The 22,376-nt window shown below is 36.1% G+C and overlaps 1 protein-coding gene across 5 annotated transcripts in view; it reads left to right on the forward strand.

Moving 5' to 3' along the window:
- The window catches only part of LOC136348608 (receptor-type guanylate cyclase Gyc76C-like), a 51,260-nt gene that overhangs the window by 13,691 nt on the left and 15,193 nt on the right, over nucleotides 1-22,376 (forward strand). For all 5 annotated transcript variants that reach the window (XM_066299574.1, XM_066299570.1, XM_066299573.1 and 2 more), the window contains 4 exons: nucleotides 15,261-15,423; nucleotides 18,569-18,774; nucleotides 18,836-19,033; nucleotides 22,308-22,373. In XM_066299574.1, coding sequence (XP_066155671.1) covers nucleotides 15,297-15,423; nucleotides 18,569-18,774; nucleotides 18,836-19,033; nucleotides 22,308-22,373 — 597 coding nt within the window. In that variant the 5' untranslated portion in view covers nucleotides 15,261-15,296. The remainder of the gene's footprint in view (nucleotides 1-15,260; nucleotides 15,424-18,568; nucleotides 18,775-18,835; nucleotides 19,034-22,307; nucleotides 22,374-22,376) is intronic.

Genomic DNA, 22,376 nt, shown 5'->3' on the forward strand with positions numbered 1-22,376 from the left:
GCGTTATAGCAGTGAAATCAGAAACAAAAGAATTTGACGCAATTGGATTGGCTAACCTGTGAGTACTGTAACTCTAATTGGTACATTACAAAATCGTGAGATAATCGGGAATATTTTTGAGTTAGTCAAGGTTCTGAAACCATGCCAACAGGGAAGGGAAGGTATATTGTTGAACTTTTGTTTGAACATTTGTCGTGTGTGTTATCATAGATTGATCAAAAACGCTGGCAATGTGAGAATCGCTGAATAACATATTTGAGGGTGCTGTTAAATTTAACATATCCGCTTGGAACGATTATACAGGGTGGGCCACGAGTAACGCCTCGGAATTTCATGACAAAGCCAAGAGATTTTCTAACTGTTTCTTTTTTGAGGTGTACACAGACTAACTAGAGCTACATTTTCAAATGATTTTCAAAGTGTACAGAGTGTCCCAAACACATGTAATTGATCAAAGTTGCATTTTTTTAAATGGGAACCCCTGTATATTATGTTATTTTTTAACTCAACCATTAAAATGAAATTAAGTTGTATTAAGGTTTATGGTGTCTAACTCTAACAGTTTTTGAGATAATTCAGGTTTTGCCAAGATGCAAGATAATTTTCAACACCCAATCTCTCATCCCATATTCACGTTTTTGAAACAAAATTTTAATAGGAAGCCATCAAGGGACCAAATTTTGTGCTGTAAGTTTCAAAAAGTCGGCGAATTGTACGGGGCGTTCTAAAAATAGCGCCAAATTCGTTCAACTTTTAACTGTTAATAACTTTTTTAATTTAAATGGGACACCCGGTATGTTGTGTTACTGTTAGATGCCAAATTTACTTATCTATCGAATATCATTAGCGTTCTCTGTACCTAGCTCTACTCATTTTCGCAAAAAACATACATTTTTATAAAAATATCTAAATCCCCAATTTTAACATTATGCCACATAATTACATGTGTTTGGGACGCTCTGTACACTTTGAAAATAATTTGAAAATGTAGCTCTAGTTAGTCTTTATACGCCTCAAACAAGAAACAGTTAAAAAATCTCTTGGCTTTGTCATGAAATTCCGTGGCCCACCCTGTACGTACTAAAAAGACCTCTAACAATTGCGAAAGAGGTGCAACATCTGTGTAAGTGCAAGTTGATTTCATAGCTATACGGGATGATTCAAAACTACTTTAATAATCTTCAGTTGGTGATTACTCAGATAACAACGGTTGCTATAAATTTAAAGCCCGGTTATGTTTGCTTTTGATTCTAGAGTTAAACAAATATCTGACAATAGATTTTAATGTCATCAAAGAATCAATGACGAATGGCAGAAAAACACATTAGGATCATTAAGTTTTATTGAGGCCCCGTTTTTATTGCCATTCCGCAAAATCGAAAATAATTACTTCCTTTGCCAACAAGTCTTGAGGCAAAATATCATTTTTACTGATTGATGATAAAAGCTACATTTAATGAGACAAAATAGACTTTACTGCCTAGGCAGTAAAACGCCGCTTTTACTGCTCGTGTTGTAAACCTTTTATTGCGTTAGGCGCCCCATTTAAATAATTCTTTCAGGGTGTTTTGATGGCTAAATTTGGTAGCGAATTATGTAAATACGATTTTTTACAGGCAATTATCCGCGTATATTTTGGAGAAAAGCTTTGGGAACAATAAAATATTTTTATTTTAAACAGAATTTGCGCACTAATTAATGCAATTTTAATCTAAAAAAAAAAGGTACACTTCTCCGTTTCTTTGGACTCTTAATGGCTCCCCAATGGCTTATTTTTTTTTTTTAGGTAAATTTTTACTCCTGAAGTAAATATACCTTTATTTGTTCATATAGTGCCATTGTTGATAATGATAATCTACCTAAATTTTATTCGCTGCATATCTAAATTTGCTTTGCACGCGAAACTGAACTATCAGTAGCTAAAAATGTCTAATTGATAATTTTGAGTAATTACTGTATGTACAAAATCTAGCTAAGCATAAGATTAACGAAAGTCGCCGAGCAACAACGTAATGAAGTTGTCTGGTAGAACAGCTGTAATCAAAAAAATGTGGATCTATATTATACCTGTTGCGAAATGATATGCTTGCACACTGACATTGAATGTAAAATATACATTTTGACACTCACCAATTCGCATAATCTGAATTTTAATTGATTCTAATCTTAGGCAGCGTACCTTAGCTCGCTCCATAGCTACGACAATAGTACCAGCAGTACCCGACCTAATACTTAAAAAAAAAGAGTTGGAAAATATGACATTATTCCTCAACATAGCTTTTTTTTTGAAAATCGACAAACTTCTCTCAACAATGTTCTATGATAATACGAAGCTTCTAATGTTTAAAAGCAGGCATCAACCTCAGACTCAACTTCACGATTATTTGCGAATCTCCGTCCACCGAGCCCTTTTTTCAAATTTGGAAACCGAAAATACTCTGAGGGGTTTAAATCTGGCGAATAGGGTGGGTGAGGAGAAAGTTCAGAACCAAGTTGTTCGATTTCGGCCGTCGCGAAGACGGAAGCGTGGACTGGTGCGTTATCTTGATGAAATAAGGCTCTCTTTTTCTCCAAATTCAATCGCTTTTCCCTAATTTCGCTGCTCAAACACAGCAATAAATTTGTATAATATTCTGCGTTTATTGTTTTTAGTTTAGAGAAATAGTCAATAAAAATTATCCCAAAAAACTCACGTCATTGGGTCGACCACTGCGGAATTCGTCTTCGCAGCTGGTACGACCGCGTTTAAACTCTGCCACCCAACATTTTACAGTTGCCAACGAAGAACCAGATTCCTCCAGAGTAGAATCTAACTCCGCTTTCATTTTGGACAGACCAAGACCTTTCCAATGGAAGTATTGAATCACGTATCGATGACCAATTTTTTCCACGTTCACAAAACCTCTAAAAACGTTTACTGAAAACAGCTCCAAAACCAACATAAATCTGCATAGCGCCCTCAAACTTTAAGCATAAGTTTTTTGAGGTTAGGTCTTTGTAGTGTAGGCAAATTTTTAACCAAAAAAATCGCCATCTATGTGTCAGGCCAGGTACTTGTGGGACTATCCTTGTATTTATTAATACAGGGGGTTATAAATAGTTGTTTGTGTCATCAGGCGGAAAAGTAGCAAATTTACTGCCGCAGTGGCATTGGTAGCCGAATCGAAGACGATGATTTGAAAGTAAGTTAATGCAGCAAATTTACGTTTTTGTGGAGTAAAACACATTGGTTTTTTTCCCGGTTAATATCCAATTGGGTATTCCCATTGTTATCCATAGTTTTTTATAAGTAAAAAAATCTGTTTTCATGTGATTTTTGTATATTTTTAATGTGTGAATTTTTCTTCGTGTAGCGCCTTTAAAATCTGTTTGATAGTCAAAAGGACATTTTACAAGCTGAGTTCTGTCAGAAAGTTGCTTTTTTGTCAATCGACGAGAGCGCTATTAGCCATGCACTTTGCAGGTGCGTATTCTAAGTAAAGTATCGGAAGAAAAGAGAAGATTAAGAGAAAAAAATATTGAAAAACGCAGAACGTTAAAATGTTCCCTTCGGGAACCATAACCAAAACGGATCTTCAATGAACCCTAACAATGACATGTCACGAATCGGACACAAATTCGTTTTAATAGTTTTACCATATAATCTCTTAAATGATTTACATTTCCGGGAGTGAAATTGATCATTTTCTCCCTATAAGTACCAAGTGGAAATAACACTTAACATTGGATCAAGTTCATGTTTTTGAGAATATTGTCCGCACTACAAGCGTATGCGCTTGTCATTAAGCTCATGATACACATCATACAAACTGCAAACTACTTCCCTTCTAAACAGCTTTGATGGCAATAACAATAATTATTAACGAAACGATTATTGTCATTTATTTATGGCAGACTAAACCTTATAAACAAAAAGCAGTTAAAAATTAAGTGTGCACCTTTATGGTATAACTTGTGAGAGTCCGACTAGTTTCGTCTATTTAATTCCAAAGCAGATGGCTCGTCTTACATATCTTGGAGTGATTTAAACGCGCGCTAGTTGCTAAATACTAGCAAATATTTATTCAATATTCATAAGAATGTGTATGTATATGAGTGGATAACTCCTTGTCTCTATTTATAGAAACACCCTGACCATGAACCAACCTATGTAGAAATAAGATTACCAAACGCTTGAATAATATGCGTGTGTATCTAGCTGATGGCTTGTTTCAGAAACTGTCTTGGAGCTCTTCGGGTTGGATATGAATATTCATGTCATACCGCCATGTGGAAATTAACGAAATGGTTGTTCCATTAAATTCTGAAAGAGATGCATTCCCAAAAGCTAGAGAAATAAAATAGTCGCAAGGCACACGGTATGAACCGTTAAGTCATAAGCGTAACCTCATCGTGGCGTTCTCTGTCTAGTCTGTAGGTACTCACACACCGTTTGATGGAAATCCTGCCATTTTATTTATTTTCGTTTATAAAAATAAATGGATCTCAGAAACCGGTACCCATAAAATGCCATCGGTTCTATTTTTAGCTCTGGTTGGGTATTTTTAACCACTATTATGTGCTCATTCAGCACGGTGGATGAGCGGGTCGTTCAGATGCAGCGCAAGAAGGCCGTTTTGATTCGAGTGGTACTAAGTAGTGCGAGAATGCCATAAATTACTCATCGAGTTGGTTGTGGATTCTGCGGACATTTGGTACTCTTTGCAGGTGCATGAAAGTATCATGAGCCTTGAGTTTTGTTGCTCCAACTCGTGTTCACTCTAATTTTATTCCATAAATTTGCTTATTAATTAATTACAAAAGTTATTTAAAGGCAACTGTTTAGTAAAGATTAACGAGATCAGCTTCTTACTCTCCAATGGACAAATATTATAAGTCGGAGCTTAAATCAACATCAGAGTCATATTTTCCATTTTGTTGTAGGTAATTTGTTGAATTGTACTGCAAAACGCCGTTTTTGTGCGCAAAACGCACGCTCAAAAGCACAGCAAAAAATAAACTTTCTCTCCCGCATTAAGAACATCGCTACATGTTCAGACCACTAAAAATCATTTTATGCTTTTAGGAAACCCAATTCCAAATCCTTAGGTGCTCATAGAATACGCATACAAATTAATTAAAAACATCTTATAGTGTGTCTCCAGGATATGTTTCAAAATCTGATTATTTTTCAATTCTCAAGAAGCCTAATGGAGATATGTATATGTATATTTTAGTTATAACAAGCATTTGAATTTCAGTTTTGCATAACCGCATAATGTTCAAGTAGAAACTTGTACAGGGTGTAACATATCATTATGGAGGTCTCTCAGGAGGTAATGTCATCCTGAAAAATAATGTAAAAATGTTAATATGCTCTTGGTCAAAAATGCTCCATTTTCGATGTAAGGGGGAGTAAAATTTTCAACGGTTTTTATTATTTTGTTTTCGTTTAAAGTTATTTTTGTTTTAATCAATTCAATTAGATCTCACCAATTGCTTCAGATAGTTGATAACTGGGTCGGATGATCATATATTTTTTCGCATTACTTCCATTTCATTCATAATTTACATCAATAGATATTTAACAAATTCTACGAAAATTGTGAGCCATACGAATACACTGCAAGAGACCAAAAAGTTAAATAATTGATAAAATTAAAACAGATAAAATATAAATTTGACATCAGAATTCGTACTAGGCGTTCCAAAAAATACAACTCATAAAATAGTGCTGGACCCAAAAAAACATAACACCCTGTATATGGCTGCTGACAATTTTGACATTTTGTTGTAGAGAGTTTTAAAGAAAATGGGCGTACGAATTAAAAGAAAAAAAAACTTAAGACATACGTGAGAAAAACTCAAAATATGAAAAAAAAAATGTAAAATTTTCTCGCCCTGTATATCAAAAATAGTGCGTCTTTGATAGTGGGCCTATTAGCATTTTTTTTATTATATTGCAGAGTATTATCGCTCCCTGAAATATCTCTATGATAACATATTATCTCCCGTAGAACAAATAGAAAATTGAGGTGAGAGAGGTGTAATAAAGTTGAGCTTCAATGTGGGATTGTTTTGACGTTACTAAAAATTTCAACAATTTGCCCCATATATGCCCGATCATTTAGGATTCGCACTTGAAGACTAAAAAATCATTGTCCAAATGTGTCCTCTAATAGATTTCTCTCTTGATCTTTCTCCATTTACTGACTAAATAATATCGTAATCTATCCAATTTTTGCCCATAACCAGTACCAGCCTTATGAGGGAAGGGGCAAGGTCGGGCAATGGCTCAGAGTGGCGAACCTATCTGTTCGGCGGTCTTTCTTGGGCGTAGGGGGGCGGCGATTAAAAATTTCGCGTAGGGCGCTAGACTCGCTAAGTCCGGCCCTGACCATATCCACCCATGTCTTTTGTGACCACCTACGTCTCAATAAAATGACTGCATCTACTAATCAGTGAACATGCCATGCTCTTAAATATATACCATCTCCGCTTATTATGACAAAATGACATGAGGTATTACTATTGTTCGAATGCTTCAAGTACCTACTTGTAAAATAAATAACAATATGGGTTTTTATTAGACCATCTGGCCGGTACTGGAGTTTGATGCCACTTCGTTCAAGTAAAATAGTGTTAATTAGATAAATTCCAAATTATAAGTGTGTTCGAGTAGCTTAGGTGAAGTACCTAGGCATCCTCCTTCAGGGAATAATAGAAATTGCTTGTTGACTTATGACTGAAGTAAAATATTATTAAAAGTAATTCGTCATTGAAGTACTGACATCGCTACTTGCTCACTGCTATCGGTAATTTAATCTATAAACAAAGTCGATTACTATTGAGAGTATGTGAGAGGATTCAAATCTACTGAAATTGACTTTTTTTCCTTTTAAGCATACATATTGCGACGAAAGTCAGATTTCCAGTTTGAGGTGTCCCTAAATCTAGGGACAAACTCGTGCTAGACACATACAATATATTTGACACTACAGAAAACTTGACACCATCTGTCAATACTGCACTTGAGGCCGTTCCCGATTCGCTGTTCTAAGGCCAATTCGCTGCCCTCTAGACCTTCAAGCAAAGCAGATTTACAATTATGAGAAGAACAAAGTAATACGAACGCTGACAGTTTGTCAAAGACATCATATAGTGATAACATTGGCGACTGTCAAATTGCGATGTAATCAAAAATTGTGACAACTGACAGATACGGAATCACTTAAAGTAGCGTTGGATAGGGACATGATGAAAGAGAAATTATTGGAGGAACAGCAGTCAGATGCTGGGAATGGCTGGAGAAAGAAATGATACCAATTTGGGATGATATATCGAGATATGGGCCAACGATGAATGATTACTAGCTGCAAGGGGATTCTCTTTAATTGTGAAAAGTCTTAACATTCATAAATAAGACCGAATAGGAACGGCTTTACTTATCAGATAACAGTTCGTAATCTTAGAAAATCTTGGAATGAAAGTCTGCTGTGCGAATTTCACGACAGGGGTGGAAGTGGTAATTTTTGAGTTAATACGAGCTTGAGCAGAGTGAGAAGACGGTTTTACGAGATAAATCGCGGAAAGGACGTTACAAGATGGAGCAAACGATTCGATTTGCATTCGTCAAAGAAAGGTCCCAAAACTCGGCCAAGAGGAAGAATGACCTACTTAACTGTTCACTGCAGTATATCAGTGGCAGCCTATGGAAAATAGTAGCAGTAGATGTAACAGGTCCAGTTTCTCCAATTGAATCCAACACCAAATGAGACGTGGTTGGAAGGCATATCTTTACCAAACAAGGAAGGAGATGTAATTGTGGAATTTTAAACCTGGGGATTGAAAACATTTGATGAACATCCGGGGGCGTATAAGCGTATGAAAACAGATTCTTGAGAATTCACGGGTGATTAACACATTCAGCACGATTCGAATTCGTTCTGGAAATATCTCGCTGATGTCTCAGATTCGCATCGCATTGAATACAAAACAGATGAGTTTTAGAGGGTGCCAAAGCAAGTCAATTTTTTTATATGAAATATTTATCGTGTCAAAGTCAATTTTACACTTTTTTTATTTTTATTTTTTCAGGAAATTATTCGTTTCGGAGAAACTTGCGATTTTGTGATTGAAGTCAAAACCTATTAGACTTAACAAAAATAAAATTATGTCGTTTAAAGGTGTTCCAAAATTGCTAATCAAAAATTCAATGAAAAAAAAATTAGCAACAAGCGCAGCATTTCAACTTATTTCACACAATTAAACAAATAATTCTAGAAGTCACACATGTATAAATCTGCTGATCGCGATGGCCAGTGTTTAGCGCAGTTATTCCCACGGCTTCTCCACATTTTGAAACGTTTAAAAATTTCTATCCATTCATCCAGAAGCAACCCAACTGAAATGTGGAGGCACTCCATCGTGTATAAACCATATTTCGCGGTATAATTGTAACGGCAAAAGTTCCAGTAGCTTCGGCAGGAGTATTTTATAAGAAAAAGTAATAAGTTCTTCCGGTCACGCGACTTGCTAAAAGAACTGGACTTTCCAAATACCGTCCAACAGTACTTGCCCACACATTTGTCTGAAATTTTGTGTGGCAATAATGAGCTACTGAAGCATCTGGATTTTAATTCGAACATTCGCGACTGTTCCGAAGATCGGCAATCTACCTTCTTGTAGATTGAACTTAAAAACCATGATCCCGTGAAAGTAAATATTCTGATCTCAGATGCATTTTAAAAAAATGTCGGCTTTAAGTCTTTAGTAACAATTTCTTTTTTATTTATTTATTTTTTTAATTTTATGGACACAGCCGATTAGAAGTATTTCATATGAAAAATGAAAACGTTTCGAGGTGCTCTAGACGTCCTCGTTTTATGTCCACTGGGTTGCCAAGCGCACCCTGTACAAGCCAATGATGCGCAATAAGTTAAGTATTAGGCGGTGCAGTGAAAAGACAACAAATCTTCTAAACAGTTCGACATCTTGGTGGTTATAGCTATTTTTAAATAAAATTTGAAAACTATGACAATGCATAAAGAACATACATGCTCCTTAAAGTCCGGAGTAAATCATCGTTGTAATGAAAGTATCAATGAAATTAAAGCAATCAAAGCTGGTCAATAGTGCGCACCCAATCCAATTTAGTCGATTCAACTTAATTTAAAGTGGATTAAAACAGTGTTTATTAAATTTTATTATTGTTTCACACGTTGTACCGACATTTATCTATCAAGTGGTCTCGAGGAAGTGTTCAACAAGCGGGCCAATTTATTTCATTTGCATACGTATTTACGGTTATCTTGTCTTTTAAGTTACCGTTCAAATAGGCTACGTATTACACTTCGGGTGACTTCACAATTTTCTGTCTGATGGTGATATGCTTTCGATTAAATTTCCGGAAAATCGTGACTCGCTCGTAATATTGTCTCTGAATACCTTAGCCAGTCCTAATGAGACCGAACATTTGAATCCGTTTGCTTGAGGTCAAATAACATGTATTGACAAGACAAGACAGCTCTGTGAATGTAGGGGAGTTGACTTATGTCCGCCCTATAGCTTCCTAACTGTTCTGCCATTCCCGAATAATCCCAAACTTCGCCAGCGGTTTCTTTTCCAAACGTGAGTCACTGAGACACGCGGTACGCCCACGTCTCTCTGTGGCCAGTTGGTCTCTAGAACCCAGCAAGTTCATATAAGGTCGTCGCGTAGGGGGTTTACCGTTCTTCGCAGCAATATACCCTTTTTCAGTTAATAGAAGCATCCATTAATGGCTTAACATCTAAAACTACATGCTTCACAATATTCACCTAGAATAAAAGAAAGTTTTTCTTGGTGCAAAACTAATAAAGCGTGTACCAATTATTCGTAATTTATTCAAAATTGTTACGGGTGGTTGTTGGGATCAAAGAAACTTAATATCCAGAAATGATTAATATCTTAATAACTTAATAGTCAGACGTGATTGGAAATCCGTTCCAGTCATGCATGCTGCACACGCTGGATCAGGTGATGTTCGATTATAAATGCGTCTGCATTCATCTAAATGGTACGGAATTTCAATAAATCGTCTGATAGTAGTGGTTTTGCTTGTGATAAAGCGGGACCTGGTTGGCCAAAAGTGGCATTTTCGGCCGTTTCTAAATGTAGTTGGTGAAGTATTTAAGCTAACCCAAATTTTTTTTTCCTTTCATGAATCTCTATAGTAAATTTCACAAAATAAAAAAAAAGAATTAAAGGAAATGGAATAAGAGAATGTGATAATTGTAGATAAGAGTATGGTAAGTTTGGACCTTTTTTTTATATGCAGGGTGGGCACCCACGCTAAGACCGCCATTGAGACTTCCAAACGGCGAGAGGTGCAAGGTCGGTTAAATTAAGAAAGAGTTCCGTATTTTAATACTCTTTCAGAATTCATGGTGGAACTACACTGGCGAGCGTAAAATTCAGGTCACTTTGGTATTTTCGAAATTTTTGCCTTCCTAACTTCCAAAAAAATAAAAAAGATAGCCTTTATCGATTCTGAGGTTCTTCAACCTTGTTAAGGGTAAATGGTGAAAAAAACACGATCCTGTACCCAAATAACCGATGTATTGTACAGGTGTCCATTACCCAAGCACTGTAACATTTTTGAACACAATTTTGTGCTCAACTCATAACGACATTAATATCGCGTATTTCCCCCTCTAGCGTTTATGACAGCCTGCAAGCCTCGGGGCATGCTTTCAATGAGGTTGCGAATAACACCCTGGGGTAGGTTTTCCCATATTTCCTGAAGAAATTCTCGCAATTCCCCAGCCGTTCTTGGAGCGGGTACACGACTGCGAAGACGTCTTCCCGTCTCGTCTTTTTTTTTTTCATGGTAGAACCATGCAGAACCGTAAACATTTTCCCAATGATCCGAAATTTCATGAAGCAATGCCGGCATACCAGCGAAAAATATCACTTCTCTTTCAATACATTTATATTTGAAAATTTCGAAGTGACCCGAATTTCATGCTCGCCAGTGTATATTTATCTGTCATGGTTAACAGTCAATAATCGGTTAACAATCGTGGACTCGCACTGTAACGCGTGACATTCAATTTTTTTTCATTTGGAGACGTATTGAACCAAAACGGCTTTAATTGGAAAATTTAAAAAAATGCGGAATGACGGCCGGTCTTGGGGGCTACAATCTCCATGTAAAAGTTTTTCAACTAGATCATCCGTGCTAGTGCAAAAAAAAATAAATAAAAACCGACTTCCCATGTTAACTTCGTGTATCCAGGGTTCGCCCGGACACTCGGTAGAATCGTTACGTATTTAATGAATAATTTAGAAGGGTCTGGAATTTGCGTCTTACGCAACATTTTTATTTCATCATTGACGACGAAACAACTCTCCCTCAGTTGCTGAGATATCACCATTTTGTACCTATTCGAACTGTTAATAGGTATTGTCACAGTTAAACGTGAAATATCTGTTTTTTCGTTTTTTTTTTTTTTCAAAAATGCTTTGCTGACATACCACGTCGTTTGCAGAGCTTCTGAATGTTCATAGGACTCTTCCGACATTAAACCTTTACTCACCGAGAACTCACTGGCTTATTCAGTCTTAACGTGTTTACGCGCCTATTTGTTTCGAGACGGTGTATCTGTGAATGAGAAGTATTCACCTACGTAAGTAATGCGGATTAATCAACGTAAATCCGGAAACGTATAAACTAATGACGTTCACATTTAATATCTGAATAAGTCTTTATTGCAGGATCTGGACTTTCTTTACCTATTAAAAACGAGGCCACTGAAAACCTCTATCGCTTATACTTAAGCGAATAAAATCTCATATTAATTTTATACCAGGAATTCAAAAGTACCAACTCCTATGCAATAACAGAACACAGTATGGTCTACGACGAGAGGAAAATATTTGCAGGGTTGATTATACGTATAGTTCATTTCCGATAGAAAAGGTCATAATGGTCCCATTTTAAATTGTTTTGGAGATATTTGAAAGATGCGCTAAATATTCTTGGTTTACACGCAATTTATTTATTTCCCTATGGAGTCGCGCGCATCTTGTACTCTCCCTATCACTTATCCTCTGGAATCGATGGATTGCGAATACATTTGGGATTACAGATGAGCCGAAACGTAAAAATCTAGAGGTGTCAAGTCTGGGCTTCGCGGGGACCAGAAGGAAAAAAAGGAAGCGGTTAGTTTTCCTTAAAACTTGATGAATGCTCTGTGATTGGCAATTTGTCCTGCAAATCTAAATTGACGCGGCTTAACAGCTTCGAGCGCTTTATCATTAGCAAAACCATGTCCGCATATTCTTCGTTAGTAAACATTATTGTAAGTAAAAACATGCTAATTTTACCGCTGTTACTGTTTTAATTTGATTAATTGGAGACAATGCACGTTTACTTTAGTTTTTTTTTCAGTGGATATGCAACAATGTTGTTAACAATCGAGAAAAACATATAATCTTAACATTTCTAAAGCAGTTGAGAAGCTGATCGTTCGTTGTACGACACTTTTAATTGGAAATAAACTATATAATATTCATCTCTTTAACCATTTTCCTGTCGTCATCGAACACCCTGTATGTTAACTTCGTGAGTACGTATATGTGTACCTCACGTGTGCGACTAAATTTAGCCATCTCCTGGGTTTACCCGATGGGTAAAACTGGCAAAATTAATGTGCCGCTAATTGCGGCATTCAAAAATTAACTATAAGAAAATTGAACGGCTTAACACGTTTATTATTAGGTATATTTAACTGGTGGCTATTTATAGCATTGCCTTAAGTAAATTTGTAAGGTCAAAGACGATTACTTTATATAGTCATTACACGGTTAAAAACAATTCGTTCGCACTCGTGGAAATTTTTATTACTGCCGTTCAGTCGAGAGGTAGTGAGTTGCACTTTTCCATTGAAAACTGTCTCTAGGCTTATAATAGGCATTTTATATGCGCTAAATTTATCTGATAATAATGGACAAATAAATACAGCCGGTAATGCGGGATTAATATCGGGAGGTTGTAAATCAAGTGACGTGTAGCAGTTTTGGAGCTTTGGCAAATGTACAACGTAAATTCTGAATTACGTGTTAAATATGATAAATGTGAGGCTAACTAGGTGTAAACTTGGTATTTTCGATTGTCAGAGAATCCAAGTCGACTTCCGGTGTAACCGGAAGTGTGACGTCATTGAAAATATTTTTGACGAGGTCGCCCTAAGGCTCCGATCATACCGCTAAATTTTCACCACTTTGCTATTTATAGTTTTTCCAAAATGTCCAAGGACGGTTCTCGGTGGGACACCCGGTATAATTCCTAGACATTTGTCGAGTACCTCCGGAAATAGTTGGAATTTTCTGAAAATATGTAGCGTTATCTGGTCTAGTATCAAAATGTGAAAGTGTATGCGAACTTAACTGATTTTGCATCTAGTTTATGGTGAAGATAACATACAAGAGGGGACTTTGGAACGTAAAATTACATAAACCACTACCCTTTCTTTGCGCAAATTCAACGATCCCAAAGGCTTATATTACATTAGGGAACATTTTGTATAGCATCGGTATTCAACCTTTACATGCGTTTCTGAGACATTATACAATGTCTGGTCAAGGTGATTAGGTTAAAATTGTCCAGGCGTATTTCAGTTTATCAGTTAGACTTCTAAGATCACGCCATACACATTAGATACCTATTTGTATAATTATTCTTAATTCGACAGAACAACAACAACATGGTCACTAACGATAGTGGTTTAAGGCAAAGTGGATATGACCAATGGTCTTCACGTGGTTAATCTCCTCATGGCACAAAATAGTTTTAAACGCCATTATTTTCAGAATGAACAAATTAGATAATTTCGTACTGCAATTAATCGCAACAAATGTATAAAAGCGTCTTGCCCAGGGGGAACAAAGATTTTGCAAACGAATGAATATTTGAATGGAAGGAAGTGTATTTTGCCGTTTACCCATCAGTGTCTTGAGGAAAGCTGAGCTGGTCAGTTACACAACCCCGATAGAGAATATGGACTATTAATATTTTCCTTATGTCATCATTGCGTCTAGAGTTTCTTAAGTTCTTCTGTTTTTCTCAGATGATTAAATAAACACAAAATCTCTTCAAGTCGAGCGAGCTCGTTCTCGTGGCCGTTTCAAGATCTCAAGAAAAGCCGAGCGAAATAATTGTACACCGCGAAAGCACGACAGCACAAAATTAAAGAATCTCATGTACTTTGACATACTGTTGCCAGAAAATGTATAGAGACCACATGCAGGCCCAAAGATCTGCAGATAGAGAGATACCCTCTTCGTGGCTGTTTGGAAGTGATCTTTAATATTCCAATCAACTTTAGTTTAATTAGAAAACCTCATGGAAACCCAAGAGGAATAATTATACAACGCGAAAGCACGACGGCACAAAATTAAAGAATCTCGTGTACTCTGAGATAATATTGCCCGAGAATGTATAGAGACCACATGTAGACCCAAAGATCTGCAGATAGAGAGAAACCCTGCTCGTGGCTGTTTGGAAATGATCTTTAATATCCCAATCGACTTTACTTTAATTGGAAAATCTCATGGAAACCCAAGGGGAATAATTATACAACGCGTAAGCACGACGGCACAAAATTAAAGAATCTCGTGTACTCTGAGATAATATTGCCCGAGAATGTATAAAGAGCTTTTGTGCCTATATGCATAGGCACAAGAGATCTTCAGATGGAGTGATCTCGTCCTCGTGACTGTTTCATAATGATGTCTAATGTTCCAGTCGATTCTTGACTTCTCTTTAATTGGAAAATCTCGTCAAAACCCAAAAGCAATCGCACACCGCGTAAACATGGCGGCACAAAATTAAAGAATCTCGTGTACTCTGAGCTATTGTTGCCCGAAAATGTATATAGGCTAAACACACACACATTACCATTTATTTATTTGTATAAAACAATGCTCCATCCGCTTAATTACCATTTTACAATAGACAACGTGTCGCGTTAGGTCTAAAAATAGACTGGAACATAATAACCTTAAGCTATTAATTGTCGATTGTGATTTGTGGGTTTTAAAAAAGGTAGAGGTTTAGCGAAACATGGTGTTGGATGACGAATAGTCTCGATGGTAGATGATTGCAACCCACCTATAAGTATAGGGTCAAGGTTGGGATAAAGTCAGAGGCGCGCGTCTCTGACTCTCTCACTTTCGAAGAATACCTGGTTTGTAGTTCCAGCGGTACAATAAACTTAATTTCCTACTGTTGGTTTTAGGTGTCCCTGGCACTATAGTGAAAGGGGAGCCTGGCCATGCAACTAGGCCTGGCTTCTCTGCTGGTCACGCTGCTCCTGTGTTTCTCCGACGCTGACTCCGTCCTTCCCGAGTGGGATCCATCAGTAGCCACCCAGAGTTCCTATTACAACGATTCTTCCAATGGTAAGATTGGAGAAATTATTAACCGACAGTTCAGTTTGTCCTTGGTGTCAAACACTAACTACTTCATTACATATTTCCTCAGAAATGACGTAGGAAGTCTTAAAAATAGACTACTCGCCAAGAGACTCACACTTCGAACCATTTCTATTAAAGGTTAAAGTCGATTTTCGAAAAAAAAATAAAGTTCTCATTTTACAGTATTTTGAAAATGATGAAATTTCCTTTGAAGTTTTTTTACTTTTAGGAAATAAAAGTACATAATTCAATATGAAGACCTCTTGAAAACCTCTACAAATATCTTTAAATTCTAAGAAGTCACTGTAAGCCCTATCACAATCGACAGAAATATTCGAAAATTCCGTAAGTATCTTAAAAAAAATCTCCGCAAATTTTCAAATTGTCTAGAAATTCGCTTAGAACCTCAACAATAATTTCTAAATTTTGTTTGATGTTTCTTGGAAATCTCAAAAACTTTCGAATATTCCGTAAAAATTTCAAATTGCGATAATTCCCGAAAAAATTTATTTTTAAGGCAGAAAGACCTAACGGTCGATAGCCTACTTCCTAGGAAATAAAGATTATTATTATTTTGTATTTTTAAGGTCTTATCTTCAAGTCCTTGAAAGCGTCAGAAAATTCCTCGTAACTCCGTATGGGGTGTTCAAAAACGATTTTCTGCACCAGCAGGGCATCGATTTTGCGACACATTTATTTCTACTAACAAAAATAAGTCCAAAATCATTAAAAAAAATTTTAATTTCAAGAGTATGCCCCCTTAAATACATATAGCCATACGTATAATCATCTAAAGTTTCAAAATCAAAGCATTTTTGCAAGCTGATTTTTAGAATATCCTAACAAAAAAAGTTTATTATTAATTTAGATAGTAACTTTTCACGAAAGCAGAATGTTACCCAATAGCGAGTGTTGTTATTTGTCGTACTTATAAAATTCGAACACAAGTTACAACTAAAATAATAAAAAAGAAGTTAAAAACCCAATTTTTCCCACTATTAGCTTTAAAAGAGATTATTATTGGACGTGTTAAATGACACATCCAATTTTGGTGTGAAGTAAGTTTTCTTGCCTTTTTTTCTAAAACAGTTAAATAACGGGCCAATAACCACACCTATATGACTTATTAGTTACTTAACGATCTAACTCCCACAATGTCAACACCATCGTCATTTGTCTTTTGTCATGGTTGTCATAGAAATTAATGTCAAATGAAATGTCACCGTTGCAATAATTTAGCTCTCAACTTTGGTGTATAATGTATTATTTTTTGTTCATTCGACGCATGCGTTTCAACATAATGGCTCGCATTTTTGGCATTTGTTCTTATAAACTTAATTTTTTTTACATGAATTTTTATGTAGGTTCTCTTAGGCCTAGGTCTGCAATCAAAAGTCGATTCATCTAAATCTGACTGGTACTTAAACCATCCTGTGTGAACGTTATTGCTGTCAAATTAATTTCATTTTTGACAACAATAGTTTTTCTACAGAATGTTTTAAGTACCAGACGGGTTTAGCGAACTAATCCCAAATGTTTGTAGAACTAATCTACCGAATATTTTTCCCCCCTGTTATTGTACTACTGTAGGTTAAATATTCCCTTGTTAAATCTGCCCCCACTTTCACATGAAATGTGCCGTCCCCTAATGATAATAATTAATTCTTGTTATTTTAGCAAAATAATGCTTCGTAATAGAGCATCAAATGATTAGAGTTTCACAAAAAAAAAGCAATGTTGTTTTAGCAAGGCAGCCATAAAAACAAATTCAAACGAACAGTTGAATGATAAATGTCAAATAAATTTCTCTTTGAATGGAAATTTAAATGGCTCAAATTTTCTAAAACTTTTTCAGTGAGAAAAGACGAACTCTCTGGCCGATTTGCCACTTCTTTATTTGAGAAATCTTTGTTTTCAATTAGGTAGCAGTTCTGTCCACAATTCCGGTTATGTGAGACAATATTTAAATTTGTATGTCAAAAATCAGTGGATATGCCGTAATACTCCATTAATCGAATGGCCTCCTAAATCACCCGATTTTACGCCCTTAGATTTTTTTTCTTTGGGGCACAATAAAAAATTAAGGTTATAAATCGCATCCTCACAATATTGAAGATCTTCGATCTCGCACAAGGAAAACTTGTGAAGACATAATTCTACGATTGAAAAATGTCCAAAGGAACATTTTAAAAAGATAAAATAAATGTATTGAATTAAAGGGCGAGCTAGTGGAAGGTTCCAAGATTTAGTTTATTAGTTTATTTATTTAATATTTTGTTTGTTTAAAATAAACTTCTCCGATATAGTTATTAATAATTATTTTTTAATGAAATTTGGTACTAACCCATTTTAAGGAATGCTGATTTCACTGAATTTCTTTTTTGTCAAAAAACCCCATAATACTTTTTTTCGATTTTTAAAATAGAAAACAAGCTACAGTAGGGCTCAGTTTGAGTGAGTTAAAAAAACAAGTTTTACAGCAAATATAAAGCGTTTTATTCTCTATATTTTCAGCCTTAGTTCTTTAAAATTTAGTTATAAGTAAAAAAGCTATAGTGGTGTTTCCATCTTAAATGGGTTACAAGACTTAATCATTACTATTACTGGGTGGTGTGTTTTGTATGAGACTGAGTATATATTGAAATACTACCAGAACTTCTCACGGCTTCGTACTGGTATCCACCGCAACGAGGTAAAACAAGCATCAGCTACCCGGTGGGCATTTTGGTGACAACTGCAACGAATTTTGTAGTGTAACTTACGTGTGTGCCTTGTGCGTAACCGTCGAAATCATACGAAACGAGTAACATTTCGTGCTCGTTGTATAATATACTATCATACGCATGCGTGCGATAATGGTACACTAAGACGCAAGTTTGTAAAAAGAAAAGCGAGGAGTAGGAATACTTACTTAATATTTTTCCCTACAGTTTTCTGATGTTTTAAGTCAAATATTCTCTTGTTAAACTTATCCTGAAACATTACAAGAACTTACGGTTTGCCTAATTTTAATTAACAACAAATTGTGAGTCGTCTTAGGTAGAGTTGTTGAATCACGGCTTAAGCTCGATTGACCTAAACCCGACCCTGGAGCATTTTGCCGCTGTTAATGCTTTAATTTATATTGTAGAAAATTACAAGGACAAGGATGGAAAGGTCTTATCTTCAGTTGTTGAAGACGAAACCAGGGAAAACCTCACTGTGGGCGACCTCAAACGAGAACCAATGGCGGGTAAGGTAAAGTTGGTACTTGGCTACTTGACGGCCGTCAAAGGAGACCTTAAAGAAAGGCAAGGCCTGGCGATTTCTGGTGCCATTTCTATGGCGGTAGAAGAAGTACGTATACAGCGCCACGTCTTTATACGTATAAATCAAGAAAATAAATTTTATTTTATAGATTAACAACGACAAGTACCTCCTCCCCAATGTGAGCCTGGAATTGAAATGGAATGACACCAGAGGTGACACAGTCTTGGCCACCAGGGCCATGACCGACATGGTTTGCGAGGGGGTGGCCGCCTTCTTCGGCCCCGAGGGATCCTGTTACGTCGAAGCTATAGTATCGCAGGCCAGAAATATACCGATGATCAGCTACGTAAGTTGTTTATTGATTTTGCAATAAATTTTTCATTTCGCTCGCGGATTACCTCACAATGTCAATCTTGAAAACCATCGCAAGGTTTGCAAATTGTTGTATGTAAAGCCTTGATATAAATTATTGAAAAGCGGAGCAGGTTTTAACCGACATGTGCAGAGATGGAAAACGTTCTATTTTTATTAAATGGATGTGCAAGATTTATCAAGTTATTGTTCGTTTTACTGTATTTGCCCCCTGGATGGTACTGTTTCGTGAACATTTGGAATCGAGTGCTTTTAAAACTTGGCTTCCCTCTATGTTCCTGCAAAATTTTCTAACAGAATCACTTCCTGTAAGCTCATAGTGTCGATAAATTGTGTAACTAATCATATATACTTTACCGCCTGCATAATATCCACCTAGCCCATTTCCTTAACATTCAATGGTGTTTCTTCACTTCTAAAAATATCCTTACTCGCATCTTTGAAGGAGTGTAGTAGCATTTGTAAATGCAAAAAAACTAATTGAGAATAGAATATCTCATTTTGAGCATAAATTTGCTAAGAATGTGGATCCGCAAGTGCTTCGTTACCGAGGTACAATGCGTTAAAAATGAAAGAATTTTATTTTCAAGTGAAGAAGAAAATTGAAATTTGAGACCAGAGGTAGTCTCTAGCGCACTACAAAAATTTGAGAGAACTCCAAGAAAATATCACCCTGTAGAGATTTATAATGGGTTGGTTGGTGCCCAACCGGGAGGATTCTCAGAGGTGGCTAATGGTCAACGCTTGTAGTAAATAACTCTAATAACTCTCTACTATCTAACACTAGGAACTGTAAATTAAAAAAAAAACTAAAATTTATGTAATTTTTAACACTCTGTATCTCGGTATTGAATCATTTGTTGGCCTACAGAAAGTTTTCAAAAATACGCGAATTTTACATCTAATATCAATACCCAGATCCTTGATATTTACGACCCAGCAGTTGTTACTAAACATCAAAAACAGTTCCTGTGTTACTTATTGAGCGAGTTTGACCTTTCAAAGCATCTCAAATGTCTGCAATTGTGGCTCAATTTTATTTCGAAAACTTGCAAATATTCAGGTCAATAAATAACAAATTCGAAAGTTTGCCAATATTGCTTCACTCTGGACTGAGCTTCGCGCTGTTGCCGTTTACTGAACTCCAAACCCAAAATTAGGAATTTTTGGATAATTCAAAATTAGACAATCTTCATATTTTTCAGTGATATTCAAAGCATCTGAATCAACTCTAGTTTCATGTTGAATTTTAAAGAAAATAACGAATATTGAGAATTAAATAATGAATTTTTGAAACGTCGCTAAACTCTTAACAGTTAAATTAACACCAGTACTGTACGGAGTGGTACTGAAGGTTTGTTGAGTTCTTTAAGACAGGATTCCTGGAAAAGTCGTTAAAATGTGTGGTTTCTTTGAACTATTATTGACAATATATTGAATTTGATGGCAAACTCTTGTCAAGTTTGTTGGTGCCAAAACCTTTTAAAAACATTCCAGGACATTTAGACTTATTCAGAGAACTAAAGGTAACTGTCAATGCTGCGATTATCTGAGTCACAAAGACATCGGAGTGACGACCTACCTTGACCGTGATTAAAAAACAAGAAAGCAACGCAGTGTTGCCAATTCACTTACCGAACAATTGTGAAACCTTCGGTGAATCTAAATTTTCCAAAATTTTGAGTAAAAATTTATTAAGAAAATATAGAAAATCATAAATGTTAAAGCCGACTGTTAGGGAAATGCCACTTTCTTCGCCTTTGTCTTACTTTATGGGCGATGCGATGCTATCACTTACTTTCCGAATTTGAGACCGAGTAAAACATGAAATGCGTCTATTATAAATCTGAGTTTATATTAGTTTGACCTCATGTTATAGTCTAGAAAATAAGCATTGACCATGACGTGACAAATTGCATTTCACTTGACATCCGTTTGATTGAACAGGTTAACAAGGACGGAAAACTGCGACGTCACGGTCAATAAATATTTTGTAAGCTGTACACTCATTTTCAATTTTTAAAATTCTGAGAATTACAGGCAAATGGTAGAGACTGTCAACATTGCCATTCCACGCAGCTAACAAAAAATAAAAGGGGGTCACCATGTTGCCGTTTATCGCGTATTTTCAAACCTTTGCCAGAGATTCAGGAAACTCTCGGAAATATCCGGATTTAACTGATGATAAAGGCTCTCATATGATCTTATCTAACTGAAGTTTATTACGTCAAAATATTGTGATTGAGACCCAGAAACCATATACGCAAAAAACTGGCAACGTTGGTAGTGTGCTGACGGATGCGACGAAGTTTAGACCATTACTACAAGGAGTTTTAACTGGACACCTTAAAGTCTAGATGGGGCAAAAGAAGACAGAATGGTTTGAAACGATTCCGCCATGAAGTCCTTCAATTTTTCAATAAGTCCAAAATAATTTTGGTATTCAAAATTCATCACCAGCTTAGACTAGTTTCTCAAAAATTCATTTTTCTATATATTATTTTTTTGATAAAATAGAAAACTGAACCTAGGCTCAGAGCTAGGAAGTTACCCAATGGCTTGTGAGTAAATTTAATCCTTTTAAGGCATCCGGTCATCACAACATAATTACTACAATGCTGCAGAAGGGACTGTACATAGTGTACCCATCTTTGAGCTGAATGTTCATCAATAGTATGAACATCTCTGAAGCATAAGAATGGGCGAACACGGTCTTCATTTCAAGTTGGGAAGAAGCGAGTACAGCGTTGCCAAATCAGTAAATCAGTAAATTTAACAACTTCTCTATTGAAAACTTTGAGAAATACTCTCCAATCCCAAAATCAGGTTGGTTTTAATGCCTACAAGTTGTAAAAAATTTAATCTCTTCCCTGATTTTGCCAATACCACAGTTTAGCTGTCATCAGCGGTCGTTAAAGTATTGCTTACCGCACTCGTTAGTTAAATAACTAGATCTCAAAATAAGGTTTCTTGACGCTGAGGCCTTCAAAGTACGAGTGAATACGAGCTGTCTCCGACTATTTGGAAAATTCATTTATTAAAATCATCACTGTCTTATTACCCAAAAGAAAACAAAGATATCTTGCCATGCGAGAAGCTATTTGTTTATAATAAGCCAAAAGACGATGGCTCCTTTTTTAAATTCTCACTTTACAACAGATAAAAATTAAATGTACTGTCTTGTATTGTTGCATTTACCTTAAATTGTAAAAATCTTTTTAGTCTAATAATTTATTTATCTCTTTCAGAAATGTTCGGACTACAAAGCTTCGACCATACCAACCTTCGCCAGGACCGAGCCTCCAGACACCCAGGTA

The sequence above is a fragment of the Euwallacea fornicatus genome, chromosome 34 (assembly GCF_040115645.1).
Source record: "Euwallacea fornicatus isolate EFF26 chromosome 34, ASM4011564v1, whole genome shotgun sequence".
Lineage (NCBI taxonomy): Eukaryota > Metazoa > Arthropoda > Insecta > Coleoptera > Curculionidae > Euwallacea > Euwallacea fornicatus.